The 19,657-nt window shown below is 40.9% G+C and overlaps 1 protein-coding gene across 2 annotated transcripts in view; it reads left to right on the forward strand.

The window, feature by feature from the left end:
* Positions 1-19,657, forward strand: part of znf423 (zinc finger protein 423) — a 141,703-nt gene that overhangs the window by 16,180 nt on the left and 105,866 nt on the right. The window contains exon 2 of one of the 2 annotated variants that reach the window (XM_060877982.1): positions 13,823-13,885. In XM_060877982.1, the coding sequence (XP_060733965.1) occupies positions 13,823-13,885 (63 nt within the window). The remainder of the gene's footprint in view (positions 1-13,822; positions 13,886-19,657) is intronic. The other variant, XM_060877984.1, reaches the window with a different exon arrangement.

Consider the following 19,657-nt stretch of genomic DNA (forward strand, 5'->3'; position numbering starts at 1 on the left):
CCAGGCTTTGAGGACGGGCCATTGACGCTGATGGCTCTCGTTGGGAAGGGGGGAGGTTTGGGGTGGAAAATTGGCGTTGTTTTCGGGGCAAACTGGGCGTACAAGGCACATGGATTGGGAAGAGGGGCAGAGTCTGGCAGAAGAGTCTCGTCTAGCAGGAAATGCCAGCATCACACTCCAGGGCCATTTACTCAGTTCATTGATAAGAGAGCTTCTACATGAAGACTTATCTTCTGCCATACGTCATTACAGCTGTTAGAGTGGGTGGAGGAAATACTGAGACAGCAAGGTCAACTACAGTCAAACTAGGAATGGGAGGTAAACTGGTGAAAATGGGACTGCCAAAGGATTGTTAAGTGAAAGTATACAGAAATTTCTATATAATAATATTTGTCTGCACAGTGTTTGCCTGTGGGATTGCAGAGACTGACATTCACACTGTTTTTATACTAGACATTATTCCCTTGTGGATCCATCAAGTGGAAATTAGGCATCATGATCAGCTACAACACATTAAAACAGCAGCTGCCGGTCTCTCCACATGACAAACAAATTTAACAAGAGCCTACTTATAAATAAATGGCTTGGTATGATTTATATCTGGTGCTTTAATAGGATATTAAGAATTTTCTGGTGTCATCTTGACATCATCCTTTTATATGTCTATAGTACGCGATACTGTATATTCTGTAGGTTGTTGGCAGAAACTAAAATTTGATTAAAAAAAATTCTTTGCACATTTATGGCCATATCTGTCATACATAAGAGAGAGAAAGAGATTGAGTGTAAAAGTATAAAGGAAGAGACCCTGCGTGACTGTGACTAAGTGGAGTGCAGAATTATATCATGTTCTAGTCAGCAGGAGCTGATGGGAAAGAGGTGTGTGACTGCTGACACGCATGATGCAGTGCAGTGTTACTGTGTGTCTGTGTGTGTATTTGTGTTGCTTCATACTGAAATGATTAACTCTGCTAAAGCATTTTCTGTATATGTATCAGATGTGGGATTTGTTGCTTGAGCTAATGGCCTGGACAACTGTGTATGTTTGTGTGTTTGAGTGGGGAGGGTGTATGTGTGAAAACCTTTAGCAGGCAATAAGGAGAGAAAGGTTACAGTAATAACACAGGGTACAAGAGTGAAATCTCCATGTCACATAGCTCTACCTGAGAAACTTGGAGGCGTGTATATGTGTGTTTGTTTGTGTGTGTGTGTGTGTGTGTGTGTGTGTGTGTGTGTATGTGTGTGTATGTCTGTGTGTGTATATGTGTGTATGTATGTGTATGTATATGTGTGTGTGTGTGTGTGTGTGCATGTCTGTGTGTGTGTGTGTGTGTGTGTGTGTATGTGTGTGTATGTCTGTGTGTGTATATGTGTGTATGTGTGTATGTATGTATGTGTTTGTATGTATGTATGTGTGTGTGTGTCTGTGTGTGTGTGTGTGTGTGTGTGTGTGTGTATGTAATCCAAATAGAAATATATCATTTTAAATTCTATCAAATTCAATAACTTAACCTGGTGTATCTCAACACACATGAGCTCTCTGCTATTACAAGTGTGTTTGCTAATTATTAGCCAAGTCTGCTAATAATTGTTAGTGAAAAAAGCTGTTTTGTGTACAGACCTTATCTTAAAATTTTAAAAAAATCACACATGTTGAATCACAAATGTTCTGCACTATTGGCACTACGTAGGGTGTGTAACTCGTGTGAGCGAATCAAGCGAATAGAGGATGGTGAATTTTATCACAGGGAAGTAATGGAAGATCAGGCTAAAAAGTTATATGAAAATGCTACTGTGGATAAATAAATATAGTTCTGAAATGAAATTACACTTTACACTTATTGAACGTATTATTACTGAATTTATTGAATGTATGAAAATGATCGAAATAATCCTACTCAAATCTACTAAAAACTAAACCTGTGCCTGGTGTGATTCTGTGTGATTGTGTTTGATAATCAATGGTCTGCAACAGAGGGGAATCAGATTGAGCACAGGTACTTGCTTGCTGGTGTAAATGGTAAGTTTGTGGTGGATTATGGGTTATTTGCTGAGTTAGGCCATGCTGGATGAAAATCAACCATATTAAGGGGTGTCACCCTAATTTGGGCAGAATGAGCATCTAAAGAATGGTATTACTGTATTGGCTTTATGCTTGATCTAAGAGATTTAAGTTGAAATATCTACAGCGGTACAATGATTTAAATTTAAATAAATACGAGCTGATGCTAGACTTAAGGTGGCAGCTGCCTGTGTGGTGCTCTGCAGAAGTGTAGAGACATGAACAAAAAGCGGTATGACAAATGTTCTTGTTTTCTGTGATAGAGAAAGTGAGAGAGAGTGTGTGTGTGTGTGAGAGACAGAGAAGGAGGTAGAGAGAGAGGGAGCTCGAGAGAGAGAGAGAGAGAGAGAGAGAGAGGGAGCTCAGGTAAGCAGGGTCTCTCTTCTCTGCAGTAAGATGGCGGAGTCTCTGGAGGTATGCGAGCTTAAGTGCCTGGAGACCCAGTCGTGCGTGTTTCCGTCACTCTCCCTGCTATTAAAAGCCATTAAGCCATGCAGGACAAGTCAGACTTTTATCTTTTATTAATTACCTGGAAACAAAAAAGACTCTCTCTCTCTTTCTCTCTCTCTTTCTCTGTCTCTCTCTCTCTCTCTCTCTCTCTCTCTCTCTCTCTCTCTCTCTCTCTCTCTCTCTCTCTCTCTCTCTCTCCTTGGTAGGGCATGCATCAGTGTAGAGTATCCATTAAAGCATCATTAACCCAGAAAGATGGCAGTGATGGACAGCATGCTCTATCACTTCCTCCCTTGTTTTCAGAACATGCGCCGTGGCCCGCTCATTAGCGCAGCGATTCTACAGCAGCTACATTTCACTATAGATTGCTGTGGTTAAATGCTAATTGCCTTTTCTTGTGTTTTACCAAAGGCTTTCTTTACCAAAGGAAGCGTCAGTCCATCCAGGTTTGAGTTAGAAGATGCCTGCTAATGATGTGTTGCTCTTTTATGTATTTTTAAAGCTGGGAAAACTATCTGGACAAAGCTACATGTGAAGTCTGTTGTCTATAAAATGTGTACAACCTGTTTTACAGAGGCAAAACAAATCCACATCTTACAAAGTTCATGGCTTTAGGCATGATCGTGTGTGTGTGTGTGTGTATGTGTGGAGGGAGAGTGGTGTAGGTTTTTATATCTTGGTAGGGAAACAACAATAGTTTTGGCCTTGTGGGGACATTTGGCTGAACCCCATGTGGAAAACTGCTTGTTTTTTTTAAACCAAAACTACTGTGTGTGTGCGTGTGTGTGTGTATGTGTGTGTAAGCACAGTGGTAGTTGCAACATCCACCATGGGTCTGTATAGTGGAAGTCACCAGGCCCCAGATTGGGAAAGTGGCCTCTAAACCAACGTTATGTTGGACACAAACCGTGTGTGACACTTTACGTTTTTGTATGGACAGAATACACACACATGCAAAGAGTTATAAACACCTAGACTTATTCAAATGCATGAGCTCAAACATGCTGAGGACACTCACTCTCTCTCTCTCTTTCTCACACACATACACACACACACACACACACACACACACACACACACACACACACACACACACACACACACACTGCTGCTAATGGCTTCCAGTGGGATAGAGGGAGAGCAGGGTTTTATCCCTTAAGTGTAGAAGACTTAATCAGACAGAATGGCCCGGGGCCAGTAGCAGGCCTGTGTAGCGCGGCCCTCCACACACACATTAGGTATTCTGAGACTGTTTCTCCTGCAGACGGTCTGCAGTGGAGTGGGGCCCAGGTGAGACTACCCCACTGTGTTCTCTCTCTCTCTCTCTCTCTCTCTCTCTCTCTCTCTCTCTCTCTCTTTCTCTCTTTGTCTTGCACTTTTCCCATCCCTTTGTGTTTTGCACAACTCTGTGTTTTTCTCTTCTCCTTCTTGAGTCGTTTCATTATATGTCTGCTGCCTGTCCACACATCTCTCATCCTTATGCTGGCATTCTTTCCTTCCTTTACTTCTTGCTCAGAATGTTACTGTTTCATTCTCCTCCTTCTCTGTCTCTCCTATAATGTCCGTGTTGCTTTTCATTGCCTGTCCCTTCCTTCACCGTTTTTTTTGTCTGCTTGCCCTAACCTTCCGTTGTATTGTCAATAGAATTATGTCTGTTTCTTTCTCTCTCTCTGCTCCATCCATTAGGGCTTTTGTTCATTCATTCAGATGCAGCGATGCTGCGCTGACGCGACTGTTTAAATAACAATCACTCCCCTCTCTGCTCCGGCGGTAGACCAAGCCTGCCTTTGAAGCCGTACCTGCTGTGGATGAGTGTGTGGGGTCTCACTGTGACAGGCAGGAGACCCGAGTGTGTGTGTGAGTGTGAGTGTGTGTGTGAGTGTGAGTGTGTGTGTGTGTGTGTGTGTGTGTGTGTGTGTGTGTGTGTGTGTGTTTGTGTGTGTGTGTGTGTGTTTGCATGCAAGCTCAGAGGCTTTCACACTGTTATGCACTTAAAATCAAAGTGCTTTTTTTTTGGTCAAGAAATAACCCTTTTTACAGTATTAAATATTTATTCTCACTAGGCTTGTCACAATTATTACATTTTTTTCTTGTCTTACAAACAACTTTGAGTTTGGTGTTTAAGTGTATTTTCTTTTAATTTATGATTCTAGCCTGGAGTAATGAATTAGTGAGCAGCTATGACATTAAATATAGTGCATTAAGTCTTTTAGTAAAACATTTAAATAGTAGGCATGACACCAATAACAACGTGGTATCCCTGTAAACTGCTGGCTTTTAATTCAATTCTTTATCTGAAAGGATAGAATTTAATAACGATTAGAAACTTAACATAATATGGAAACATATTTAGTTTTAAAATAAAAATGGAGCTTTATTACTGAAACACATGAGTGGCACCTGAACAGTAAATTATATAACAATATATCTTAGTATCTTAGTGTGTTAGAAAGAAATAGAACAAAGACTTTGTCAGTCCCTCCTGGTTTTCACAAAGGCTTTTTTGGGATAAATTGTGATGCAACTTGCAGATTTTGTGTGCTTTTTTGTGGAAAGCTGTTGAATTGGTAACATTGCAAGCACACGATTCTCTTAAAATACTACCAGTGAAAACACACCATTGCATGTAATTGCTTTTTAGGTTGTACTAATGTTGGATTCATGGGGATAGAAAGCGGTTTCTGTTGTGATGATGTCGTGTGGAAGTTTTTGGCCCGTATCTGTGAAAAAATCAGCGTTCATTTTGAACACTTGCAAGCTTCTTCATATACTACTTCCATTTCGCTTGAGTGTGTTAATATCTGCGATCACAAAATCTGATTTACTGTATATCAGTGTACTACATACATTTTTATGAATCATGAATAGATAATCCAAAGGTAAATCAGTCGTCAGTTTAAATAAAGTAGTAATAATAAAATTATTCCCTGGGCGGTTGAGCAATCTGTTTTCTTATTGATCTTTACAGCAAATCCTAAAGTGATGCGTTATTCTTGTGTATATTTGTAAATCAATCCAGTTTTTCATTTTTGAAAGTACAATAAAATGGAAAGTCCACGAGACAGGATAATTCTTGCTATGAATTATACTAGCTATTAGTTCTCTTGAATAAATTAAAAAAATTACACCAACCATGGTACAGAGAAAGGGCAAAGTCTGTCCTGGGGAATTTCCTGTAGTGGAAAACTAACTGGTGCTCAGACGACTACTTACAGAAAGCTTCACTGTAACAATTATAGATCCCTAAATGTTGTCCCACTTTTTAAAAAAAAAATGATTTATTAGCTGTAGTTTATTTAGTGTGTCTTCCATAAAGCTGAATTACTACAGAATCAATAAGGTATAGGAACAAGTGCATGAATTTAAGCCTGTGGTTTGACTTGCAGCTGGCATTTTTGACAGAGCTACAGTTATAGAAAAGTAATTAACACCTTCTGACTGGAATAGAGAATTGAACAGTGCAGTGCAATGTAAATGTGATTAGTAACAGTGCAATACTTGTGACAGGATTCTAAGCATTTTGTTGATGTGTTGTTTTTTTTTTTGCATGTGTGTTTGAGGATGCTATTCATTCACACCCTGTAAGCGTGTTATTTTTCTCGATAACCATCAGCCACTGTTAAATTAAAAACTCTGCTCTCGTTTTTAAAACAATTAAAGCCTATGTCATTCTGCCGTCGGCCGCCTACTGCTCTTGGCGTTGAAATGTGAAAGCTGTGTTTGGCGTGCCGTTTTTGGCACGCTTCTTTGATCCCTGCCCTCCTGCCACTCGCGTTGTCGCAGCACTGATTGCATTGTTGCCGTCAGCTACACTGTCATATAGTAGCCTGTGTGAATGTGTGTGTGTTGTGTGGTGATGCTGTAAATGGTAATGTCTGTGTTTAACACTGCTTAACAGAAATGCAAATAAGACGGCATGCTTACTGCAACACAGCAGTAATTAACTGAGGAGGAATTTCTAATAATATAGGAATAAATTATGTCAAGTATGCTTGTATCTGTGAAGAAGACAGCCCTTGGGAAGACAGTGGGTTTTTATTCCCACTTTATTTTAAATAATAGTTTAAAGAGAGAAGGAACGTTCACTGTGCCTGCAATACTTTTTCCAACACTGCAACCTGGGCTTTTTTTTTCTCTATACTAAACAGAGCCAGTTACAATGATGAGCCTTATTGTCATTTGTAATGCTTTACTCCATTGCTCCATGACAACATACACACTGTAGCTATTGTATACACAAATAGCACTTACACAGATGTAATGCAAAATTCAAATATTGTACAATATCCTGTACTATTACCATCCCTTTTAATAGGAACACATGTATATCTGCAGTCAGCCAATCATATGGCAGCATGATCATGTAAAAGTCTATACAGATAGAGGTGACAAGCCTCATGTTCATATCAAACATCAGAATGTGGGGGGAAAAATGTGATGTGGAATATTCATTCACGATATCAGAGGAGAATGAACACAGTTATTCAATTAACCAACTTTTTACAACTGTGTAAAAATAACATTTTATGTTGAAAATAAAAGCTCAGAAAACACCACTCTTTAAACACTAAGCTACAACAGCCCAAGACCCCACAAACCTTTTCTTCTATCAGCCAAAAACATAAATCTGAGGCTACAGTGGGCAAAGAACTCTGAATCTGGACCAGGCAATGGTTTATTATTATTATATTTAATAACAGGTATGTATATAATGACTGTATGAGTCACAGGTAGCCATTTTGGATCTTCAATCATACACTACATTTTTTGCCCCTCCAGGTGCAGAAGAGTGCATTAAGGTTATCCAAGTTAAAGCTTAAAAAAAACATGTCAAAATTATTAGACTATGTGCCCCACTCTATTAAGTATTTACAACCCGATGTTGCTAGAGGAAGGAAACAGGGCTCATAAGAAGTCTTCAATAGTATTTGTAACAGATATAGTTAAACACAGCAGTACCCGACTGTAGTTCTGCTCACACACACACACACACACACACAAACCTCATTCAGATACTTCTTTTTTCGGGTTTAGCAACTGTGTTAGGTGGAAGATCGCCAAGCTGTGTGAATGCCTCCATGACGCTAGGTTGGTCGTAATACCTCAGACTTAGAGCTACATTATTGACTGGTGGAGGCTAGAGGAAATGATTAGTGAGCTCACACACACTAGAGAAAACACATCAGTAATGCAGTATGATGCATTTTAACATGGGTTGAGTAGACAGATCTTAGGCTACACATCAGTGCAAATGAATGTCATTAATAGTTTTCAAATTGACAGACTTCCTGCTGTGCCCTAGCCGGACATGTTATTATCAGGAAATGTTCAAATAGCCACATTTTTTAGATCATTTTGTAAGTGGCAATTGATAATTCACAATGAGCATGATGGTCGGGTGTCGCACACACATCCCGCTAGCCTTTCACCTGCTTCCTGGTTCACATTAGCCATGCTGTGTACACCCAGGACATTTCAGGGAATAAACATAAGAAATAGATAAATATATCCCTCCCGCTAATGAAGGAGAGCGATTCCCTGCAGGACCAGGAGGAAAATAGAGTTTATTAGAAGAGTGTTTTTATCTCTTTCTAATGATGTGTGCTTTTTTGCTTTATCTCTCCGCATTTATGCCTTTATTTCTGTCTATTTATTGCATGTCTCTTAGTTTAGATCAACGTGTGAAGTCTATATTCTCTACAGTAGTGCATCTCGAAGTGGCTCCAGAGAAGTCTGTGAAGCATCACCAGGGGGTCAGAGATATATTTCTTTTTGAACTTTACGTTTTGCAACAATGGTGGAAATCACAGTGAAATATCAGCTAAATTTAATATTGAGTGTGTATAAATAGCACCGACCTTCGGTCTAATGCGTTCTGTCAGAGGGAATTTCTAGAACAGAAATCTCCAGTAAATACACAGAATAGTACTGAACACACCAGAAAACTGTACAGTGGGATTGTGGTCAATTTATTTTACATTTAAATGACTTCCTGGCTACAAAACGTTTGCGAACCCTTGTTCTATTGTTATTTTTTAGTTAATTATTACCATTATTATCAATCGCTATTGCAGATTTGTTAATTTGTTGATTTATTGATTCATATGAATGAGGGGAAGGGAGGGAGGGAGGGAGGAAAGGAGGGAGATCACATTACGAGCCATCTGTAGTACTGCACTTCACATGTGGACCTGCCCTTTCACACTCCTTCAGTGCTCATGTCTGTGTGTATGTATATTACGAAATATGAAAGCATCTGGAGATAAAAGCTTATGTAGAATTTCAGCTTCAAAAATGCGAGTATTTCACTTATAAATGCTACAGTGAATATTTTAAGTGCTGTGTGGTTTCTTACTATGTGTGTGTGTGTGTTTCTGCTTGGCCTGGTGTCCAGTGTTAGCAGTGTGTAGGAGGCCGGGGTCTGCCATGGCCCCTGGCTGCATTGTGTTTAGTCAGGGAGTCAAGCTCAGCTGTGTGTGGTGCTGTTGTTCTGTAGCCTGCAGGTAAACAGAGCCACGAGTGTGTGTGTATGTGTGTGTTTGAGGTGCAAGGCATTTGTCTAGCGTAACCCCCTACCTCCTCCACACTCCCACACTCCCTCTCTCTCTTTCTCTCTCTCTCTCTATCTCTCTTTCTCTGCCTGACTACACTCCAATATATCTCTTCTAATGAAGCGGTAAATAGGGGATGAGTGGAGCTTTGATTAGGGGTAAGTTACCATTTTTTCTCTTCCATTAGGAAGACACATCTTCAGGATTTAATGTCCAGCTTGTTAGACATGGTTTAGACTAAAGTGACTTTTCAGGGAGATCAGAATACTTGGGTTATTTTAGACTCTTGGATATTGTATTTCTTGGATCATGTGGCACTTCTGTTTTCAGGATTTAAACATGCGTATTTTTCTTCCAGTATTTAAACGTGCGTAATTCTCTTCTCGAGAATCACACAGCCATCAAATGCATACTGTATATATTTTTTAATTGCCTTGTCCTGGCCTTTAATGTTCCCTTTATGCTCTCAAAAAATAAACCACAGTGTCTAAGCCAAGAAAGAGGAGGAGCTTTCTAGACTGACTACTGGCAAGTAGAGATGAAGTCCTTGTCCATATCATTTGTGGGTTTTGGCCGCATTAACAGTCTGGGATTACACAGTGACCAGCATTTATTATTCGTCCATGCTGCTTGTGATGAGAATGTTGTAAATTTGCTGTTTATATAATATTTCTTTATTTAATTAATTAATATCCAGCTTTAAGAGATTGGATATAATGTCACATTCACTTTCTTGAAAGGGGCGTATATTATTATGTGTGTGTGTACAGTACATGTGTGTGGCATGGATTATTGTAGGATAGTTTTATAGTTTTATGGACAAATGAGTATTAGTTAAACACTATGTATAAAAAAGGTGTTTTCATTAAAATTAAAATCTGACTATTACTTGAAATAAAATGTCTTAAAAAAAGGCTTGTCGTTGATGGAAAAGTCATGGACGAGAAATCCACACTGTGATTAAGTAAAATGAAGCAAATGTATTAAAAAACAAATTTACCACTGTTAAATATTTAGAGAGTAAGTATTTTTGTTTGAATGTGTTTGACTGTAAAAGCCATTATTTATTTTTGTTCTGCTTTTTGTTAAATGCGAATTTAATCATTTTGTGCAGAATGAAAAGTAAAACGGCACAAAATTGCTGGCTTATAGTTTTGGCAAGCCAGATTCTGCTTTTTATTTGACATTTGTGTGCAGCATGAACCAATCAGAAATAAACAGCCCCACTCCCATGTACCATTAGTTTCTGTTCATGCCAGTCTTAAACAGGTGGCAACAAAAAGTATACAACTGGGATCTGTGGTATTCTGATGGAAAAGCCAAAACGGTGCCAAAAGTTCCACTTATTTTGTGCAGTAGAAAAAGCCTGCAGTGTAAGACTTTACAGACTAAAGGGAGCATACCACAAAGCCAGGGGGAGGAAGGCCTAACCCAGCACCGCAGAGAACAAGAGAGTGAGCGTTAACCAGAAGACTCAGCATGATGCCTTTCCCGAAAAATACTCCAGCAAGGCGTCTGAGTCAGCCAGGCCAGCAGAGCAGCTAGAGAAATATGGACTGTGATGTTTTTGGGGAGTTGTGTGTAAAAGAAATACTACAGGAGTATGCAGGCACCCAAGCAAAAAAAAACAAAACTGTGAGTCCAGGAACTGAGTGCATTTTAATGTAATTTATGCAGGTTTAACATCATTAATAGAATAGAAAATTAAGGAGAAATGAACCAGAAGGAACAGAGAGGGTCATGGTTTAAGATGTATAGCGCCAGCTTAAATGAGCTCAGAGGAGGTTTGCTGTTATTTCTGGGCTGAGGAACCTTGTGTGTGGTAACTGGCTGGTCCTTTTGGCCATGTGCAGTGAATTGGGGGCTGCAGCCTTCTGACAGAGCAAACATGAAGACCTGTTAGCCTTGGCTTCATGCACGCATGCACACACACACACACACACACACACACACACACACACACACACACACACACCGGGAGCCCTGCTGAGCTCAGACTGGGAGGCAAAAATATACCAAGACCAAGAAATATGCTCAATCCTGCTCTGTTTTTATGCGTGTGTGTGTGTAAGAGAGGGAGAGGATCGGTGTCTGTGTGTAATTAAGGCTATGATAATGTGGAAGGAATGCAGCATAGCTAGCAGAGACAGTGCAGTTCCTGCTAATGTTTCCCCCTCCCTCGATTCAATCAGAGCAGGAAGTGGTTTGCCATGATGTCCTGTGCCAGGAGGAGTACAGCTAACCACAGTCTCCTGTAGCTAAAGCTCAAACTCTGCTCCTCTTTACTCCTTTCTTCTTCTCTCCTCACACACACACACACACACACATATATTCTAAGCTTTATAATATTTAGAATAAGTATAGAAAGTCTATACATCTATCTTTCTCCATTTCTTTATCTGTCCACGTCTGTCTTTTTCCGCAATCTCTCCTGTGCAAACTCCCCTCTAAGTCTAATTTTCATTTCTAGTGGCTAGTTTGATCTCTTAATGACTGTCTTCACCCCCTGTGAAGCTCATTAGTGATAGTCATTTTTTCTGCTCTTGCCCATAATCTTCAAAGTGGATCTTGAACAGTCAATTGTGTGCAGAATTCACTGTGCTTCTGCTGCTTGTGTAGACCCAGAGATGACCTGTGTGTGGTGTGTGTGTGTGTGTGTGTGTGTGTGTACTATTAAAGAACTATCACACATCTTTCACACCTGTAGTGGAGGTATTATTATAGCAGATAAGAATGTTGCTGTATTTCTCTGTACTGAGAAAACAATGATAAACCGGTTTAATCTGACTTAAAGTCTAACATCAGCTTTTGAATCTAGTTGAGTGCATTAAAGCTCTTCCGGTGGCTTATGGTGGTAAACATCTTATTAATACTCTCTAAATAAATAAATAAATAGTACTTGAATTTACAGCTTATCTATATATAATTGATTCTTTTAGAAAGGGACTACTTGTTCAGAAAGAGGAATTTCAAACGAGTTACTAATGTAGTTGTTTTAGAGCCGATGGTACATGGACAAAACCCTCAGAAATAGAGACGAATCATTTCCAACAGCCACAACATTCAAGCACTAAGTAGGTCTAAGACTTTAAAAGTGCACAGTAAACTCTCAATGAAGTCAATCCAGGATAACACAGTTTGTTTGTTTGTTTGTTTTTGATGGCGAAAAATGCTTGATGATGCCGTAGCTGTTTAAATATTTGTGATGCAACTAGCAACGTAAGACACATATTTAAATAATATCTTTGATTGTACTGATATTTAATGCATGAAAAATTGCAAGATCCTCCAAATAACATGGATTTGATTTTGCGTTAAATTCTGCTATTTTAAAATCCCCAAATCCTACAGGGACCTACTGAAATATATACCACTAACACGGGAGAATAAAAATTAAAATATACATATAGCTACATCTCCAAGTTATTTACAGACTAAGGTTTCATTACAGATTAACTGTACGAAATATATTACAAGTTGGCAGGTTTAAAAACTACATGATATATGTGTGATGAACAGGTTTAGTAGTGTGTGAGTAAAAAAAGTACAGTAGCCATAAGTTAAGACATAACTAAAGTGGCAGTGTGTGTGTAAGAATGTGCTGGGACACCATGTACAAGATGTGTTGTGTAATATGCAGTGTAGAAGTTGGGCATCCAAACCAGTAGACATGTCAGTCGTCTCCAGTGTCCACTTACCTACCTTGTTGTTGACTGTGTAGAGACAGATAGCAGTAGGGAAATATGACTTCTTGTATCTTTCCCTGTTAGAGCGAAGTTCTGAACGTCTACTGGAGAATCACTATGGTATAAAGTGGTATTTGCTTCTGTCCATGATCTACTCAATATTGGCCTTTCATCCATATTTCCACCACCTCCTCAAAGGTGTCCAGTTTGCAACCTAGATCAATGGTAGCTTTCCTGATTACATTACTGTAGCTCCAGTATTTGAAATCTACATTCAGAAATTTACATACATTTTGATTATCCTAAGAGGTCTGGTGCCGTTTTCAATGCATATTACTCATTGTTGCAGATTTTAAACATTTATTGACAAAATTCTTCAACCGCCCATCAGAAATGAGATCTCAGTAAACAGGTTTCCTTCTTTTCTTTTCTTTTCTTTTCTTTTCTTTTCTTTTTTTACACTACAGGGAAACAGGTCAGGTTTCTTGCTTGCAGTATCCCTACATTGTGCTAAAAAGGCTGTGGATAGAGATCCAATTGAAAAATGCTGGAGTATTCCTTTTAATTGTTTAATGCCTAGAGTTAGTCATAACCTGTGTGTGCGAGTGTGCTGCCGTGTTCAGGGGCTGTAGGGGGTTTTCAGAAGGGAAAGAGGGGGGTGAGGTGTAAGTGCTCATTGTGTGCTGAGTTCGCCTGTATCCTGTTTGTGTGCCAGTGGGGCTTCCTTCCCCCCGCTATGCCCAGGAAAGCCTTCATCATCACTTTCCTCCTCTCATCTCCCTGCCGCTGTTACCTGTTTTTGCACCTCTGAAATTAGTACAGAAGGAAACAAACAAAGTACTCACTCACGCACACACTCAGGCATGCAAGAGGCACTCAATAAAAGCCTTTGATGTATATCAAGCATTAAGATGCCACACATTATATTATGCATTATATGGCCATTATTAACATGGTGCTCTGCCGAAAACAATGCTCATTATTAGTGTATCACTTGGAAATATAGTATGTGGTTCAGTTACAAACACAAACAATGTCTCTCTCTCTCTCTCTGTTTTTCTCTCGCTCTGTAGCAGTGGAGGAAGCAGACTCGGCTGAATGTACAGGAAGTTGGGACTCCTCGGCTCCAGCAGCAGGTACGTTCCCTCTACCTTTGTGACTAGAAGCATGGTGCCTTCCAGCCAGTGTTTACACAAACATCTGTAATATGTCTCCTCTGACTTCTCTGCAACTCCTACAGTCACTCCAATCTCTAATATCAATTCCACATGGCCGGTATGCCTACACTTAGAGGGAGGGAAGGAAGGAGGGAGGTAGATCAGGGTAGAGAAATGGAGAGAACGATTTTCATAAGGCACTGGAGAACAGTGACCAGGTGCACACTAGAGTGGAGGCTTTGTAGCTGCTTCCTGTTTTAGAGGTTTGTGAGCAGAATATGGTGGATGTATGCATTCCTGACTTATGGGTCCCTGTCAGCTCAGTCAGTCTTTTTGACAAAACCTCAATAGCCTGGTTTGAATTGTGTGTCCATATTTATGTCTTTATCCCCAAGTGAAAAAATTGGAGCATGTTGAAAATACATGGCAGTATATTCTGCTTTAGCTTGGAGTGTATTGAAAACGTGTTGCTATATATAATGTTTTTCTATGGGACCCATGAGTCATGTGCTGTGTCTCACAGAGCAATAGATCCAAATGTCTTATAGCTCACAAGAGTGATTGTAGGAAAAGCGATCACAGTTATCTGATCACAGCCTGATGAGACAACTAAGGCTATTTTACCCACTACACTTTCAGAATCCAAACAGAAACCAGTGGAGTGTGTTTCATTTTCCACCCACTTGAGAGATGACTGGGACTGTCACAGTGAATACACTTAAAGTGATGTCTAACATCGCTGTGACTTCTTTAATGAAAATGGTATATTATTTCTCAGTGCTTCCAGGATTTTGCGTTTTTTGCGATTTTTGCGATCGCAAATATTGACAAAAATTAAGTGAACTACAGTACGTGATATTCAGAGGTGCTTGCAATTTCACAATTACAGTGGATTTACCTCAGATTTGGGCCAAGACACCTTGTGTGAAGTCATCAGAAAACGATTTTGGGCAAAACCCTTTCCATTCACGTGTGTACAGAGTACACATGAGTACAGCTATCATAGATAGTATAAAATTGCATGTGTGTCTTTTCTGGTAGTAGTTTAAAAGAAAGAATCATGTGTTTGCAATTTTGCCAATTAAAAAAGAAAAAAACATCCCCATATTGCCCCACAGATTTTGAAAATAGCTGCAAGAATTCTTGTCTGAGTTATGAATAATTGAAGCATTGAAGCATTATTAGCATTATTATTATTATTAACATTCATTCACTTTGGAGGTCTTTCTACATCAGACCTGGGTAATGGTGATAGTAATTAAGGTGACTTTGCACCAAAGTCTGCCAATGACCATAGTAGCTAATAAAAATGAAAAGCATATTTTTGTATGCTGAAAATCATGGTTATTTATTTATTTATTTGTTTGTTTGTTTATTTGTTTGTTTGTTTGTTTGTTTATTTATTTGCATGCCAGCACATTTGCAACATCACAGTTTGTATCCTGCTGAAGTACAATGTGCTTTGGCTTTGTTTCAGACCGAAACTTTGTGAAAGTGCCACGATAACATAGAACTGAAAATCTCTAAAGACTTTTAAGCCTTTAAAATTGGGTCATAGAAGGTTGACAAGGCCTGGTGTATGTGTTGTTATACCTTCTAGTACAGCACGTGTAACTAATCATCTATGACCTGAGTACCTCCTGAGTACCATAAACCCCTAATCTTGAGTAAGTTCCAAAACCTGCATAACCGGTACTGGCCATTCCAGTACTTTGTACAGTTCTAGAAAGTTATCCTAACGATCTTTTTTAGATGCACTCTTACTTGCCTTGTGCATTTCTTTGCACAGCTTGAATCACACTACACTCCTGAGTGTGGTCTGTGAAAGAGTCTATGCTGCGATTGCATCATGATTACAAGGTTAGCTCATGCAGCATTGATGCCGTACCCCACATCAAACTGGTCTACGTGCAAGCAATCTCTCTAAAGTTGAACTCTTTGTGTTGGAAGGCTGCATTTGGAATCCACTAGCCAGCTGGAGAGAAAGCATGTGTGTGTGTGTGTGTGTGTGTGTATGCTTGTAGGAGTGTTTCTGAATTTGGGAGATAGGGTGATAGCATATGTGGCTGTGTGTGTGAGTTAGGAAGGGCTGGTGAGCTCAGCAGGGAGAATGGAGTAGGAAAGAGAGGGCCCAAGGGGGGTGACAGGATGACGTGGGCCTCTCCTAAGCGGCCCTGGGGGAGTGTGTGGGGGGGTGCTGGGAGGGGTGCTGACTGCGGTCCTGTGTGGCTGCAAAGCGCTGCGTGTGTGAGATCCAGCAGGAAGGGGAGTCCCTGAGCGCTCACTAACCAAACCCCCCCCTTGCTGTTCCTATCTTTCTCTTAGTCTTCCATCGCTCCCTTGTTTTTGTCCCTGTTCTCCTGGATCTCGGTTGTTTCGGGGGATTTATCACCCCTGTTTTCCCTGTATGCGGAAGGCAGTTCCTCTATTCTATGCACATTTCTCCTCAAGTTTCTCTCTCGTTCCTTTTCCCTTATTCTCTCTTGCCGTCTCTCCTTCCTTTGCCCCACTTGCGTTCCTGCTCTCCTGTGTTTGTTGTGTTTGTTTGTGCTGCTGTGCCGGGGCTCTAGGGGGCTGCTCGCCATTTCTTATTTAAAAAGATGAGGAAAACACAAAAAAGTTTTCCTTCCCTTTATTCCCTGGGAGATGATGTCGACAAGGACACTGGCAGGCTTTTCCTGGTATTAAAGTCAGTTACCCTGCTCTCTTGGAAAATGTGTGTTGAGTTTAGAAAGAGCAGTGGGGGGCGTGGGGTGGGGGGGGGTAGGAAAGAGAGCTGGACCCTTCCCTCCCACCACCCTGCCTGCATGGCCCAGAGGACCTGAGTGAGGCCTTTCCCCGCTGGTGGAGAGGACCGGAGATGCGCCCCTCCACCTCAACCCTCCATCTCTCTATCTATCTCTCTTTCTCTCTCCGTTCCATGCTCCATGAGACAGAAAAACAAGCGTCCCTCCCAAACCCAGAGGGGAAGAGAAGGGAAGGAGAAAAAGCAGAATGTGAGCCAGGTCTCACACTGGAGACTCAGATCGAGGGAGAGACAGAGACGGCAGGAGGGTTGGGGGTGGAATCTGAGAGAAGAAGGGAGAGTTTGAACAGAGAGAGAGAGAGACGCAGAATGTTGAAAGATGTAACTTTGTCGTTTTTTTTTTCTAAGGAGAGGGAATTGATTTTAATAGTGCAATCAGAGCTGTGAACTTAAACATTGCATTTTTCTTGCTTAGTGACGGAGTGCTAATGAAGTGTTTTTTTTAACATGCACACAAGCACACACATAGGCATGTGTCCTGGAGATTGTAGTTTGAGAGATTTTAATTGGTAAAACAAACTGAATGAGTCACAACTCTTTAAGGAGAAAAACCTCACATAGACATGAACCCTGTCCGAGCCTGTACGTGTCCCTGACTATGATTCATGGTGGAAAAAAGCAGCTCATATCCCCATGTGCAGGCCAGTAGGGGCTGTAATGGATCTGAATCGAATTATTTTATTCACTTCCTCTCGTCGTGATTGGCCGGCCTCCTTCTAACTGGGCGAGACATTGTAACCTCAGACACATTGTGAGCTTTGCCTCACCTGTGTATTGCACTTATACGGGCACTCTGCTGGTGGAGTTTTATTTGACAGTGGGAAGTGCAGAGCCAGAACTATTTATGAACCCCTTAATGGCTCATACTGTCAAATCCAGCACATAATATAATGGGGAAAGGTTGTATCCCAAAGGGTGTGTGCTTGTGTGCCTGTGTGCATGCATGTGTGTGTGCGTGTACACGCATGCGTGTGCATGTGTGTGCATGTGTGATTTTGGAGGGGTGAATGTATAAATGAGATATCAGTCAGTCTTGTGGCCATACACGCGCAGCGTCTCTCTGGAGTGCGTGCTGAGTCTGAGCCAGGCAGCATCTGGGGAAGCTGAGCTCTGTTTTTATTCCTCCGAATTGAGGGAGGAGTGTGGAGAAGAAGTAGAGGAGAAATGATGACCCCTCTCACTGCTCCACTACCGATTCAGTAATGCCCGCCTGCCCCTTGTGATGCAGCGGGCAGTTTAGAAAAGAGGACACAGCCAAGAACTCCATTTCCTTCCCTTGCTCTCTCTCTCTTTCTCTCTTTCTCTCATTTATCTCCCTTTTTTCTCTCCATCTCCTTGCATGAACCTCTGGAGGTCCATAATATATTTTTAATTTCCCCAAGGCAGCCACAGGAAAACAGTTCTAAAGTGTGAAGGGGAGGTGTGTGTCTGGTGTGCGTCTGTATGTACGTATCAGTGCTTGTCTGTCTGTGTGTGTGTGTGTGTGTGTGTGTGTGTGTGTGTAAGCCCGTCTTGTGTGTCTCATAAAGCCTTGGCCCGAAACAGGTGACAGCGTCGGGGAGCAGCTGTCATCCCATTCGTGTTGTGGATGTGCACGTGTGATTTCTAATTCCCTTCCTTCCATGACGTTCTCTTTCATCATCCCTCCTTTTTTCGCTCTGTCCCTGTGGGTGTGAGGGCACTGGGTGCCGGACCCTCAAGGGGGACAGGCTGGTACACTGTATTTTGGGGGAGGTTGTGCTGGAGGAGGATGGTGGGGGTCCCCAGGGGGCTGCATCGTATTGTGGAAACATAGCAAGCGCAGGCCAGTAGATCCACAGTGAGGCCTGCTTTAAATAGGTCCCTATGTTTACTGTGTTAGGGCCTGTGCTCCCCAGAGACATCACGTATACATACACACACACATGCACACACACTCAAACACACAGTCTGCCTGCACCTGCTCAAGCACTAGGCCATCAGAGGCCTTGCCCATCTCTCCCTAGTGTGTAAATTCCAATCTGAGCTTAAAGGGATAATCAGGATTTTTTTAGGGATAAAAAATAGTGCTTGTGCCTAACTTATATACTGTATGGCATATTTTCCAGCGTTGGTGTCAAGACTGGATTCAGTCAAGAGCAAAACAAGACCAGGCCTTTTACTAATCCAGACAATCACACAGTATGTCTCACAAAGTCTTGTGCATTTGCTTGATTACGTCCAAATTCAAATAAAATATTTGTCACACGCCCAACCATACACAGGGTGATACATACAGCCATGTTTCTGTCTCCAGGTCATTTAAAATCAGTTTAAATGTGTCTAATGTCACTAAGTTTCAGCTCATTTTGCAAGTTATTCCAGGCAGAGGAAACAAACAAATCGAAACTGTGTGCCGATTCTATGTAATTTATATTACATTAAAATATAAAATCTTGTACATATTACAGTCTAACAGGTGATGTGTCTTTTGTAAGCAGGCTGCAGTGGAGAAGCACTAGTCAGGTCTAGGCCTAAGTAGAGTAGGAAGTCTAAACACCATAGTGTCCACTTTCTGACAATATGTTGGACTTACAGAATGTCACCCTGAACGTCATGTTTCAAGGTCACTGCCAAATGATGGAATAACATTTGCGGGTCTTATTAAAGCCGTAAATATGACACTGTTATTAACTCAGCTTTTGGCACAAAAGGAGATTACTGTAGAAGAGTTTAAAGAACAATAAAAATCACAGAAATGATGTGTCAGCAAAATAAATGACTGAACAAAATACAATTGTTGTACAAATACAAAATGATGTTTTGTCCTCCAGTTAGTCTTGTGGGATCTGTTTGATGATACCCACAATGCAACAGCAACCCCATCACCTGCATTACATCCTCAAATGACCACAACCCTAATACATAGATCCTGTACACAATTTTTAGAGCTGGAAGGGATGTAAGTGAGCTGAAGACTGTTGTCC

This window comes from Tachysurus vachellii, chromosome 9 (genome assembly GCF_030014155.1).
Source record: "Tachysurus vachellii isolate PV-2020 chromosome 9, HZAU_Pvac_v1, whole genome shotgun sequence".
NCBI classification, from domain to species: domain Eukaryota; kingdom Metazoa; phylum Chordata; class Actinopteri; order Siluriformes; family Bagridae; genus Tachysurus; species Tachysurus vachellii.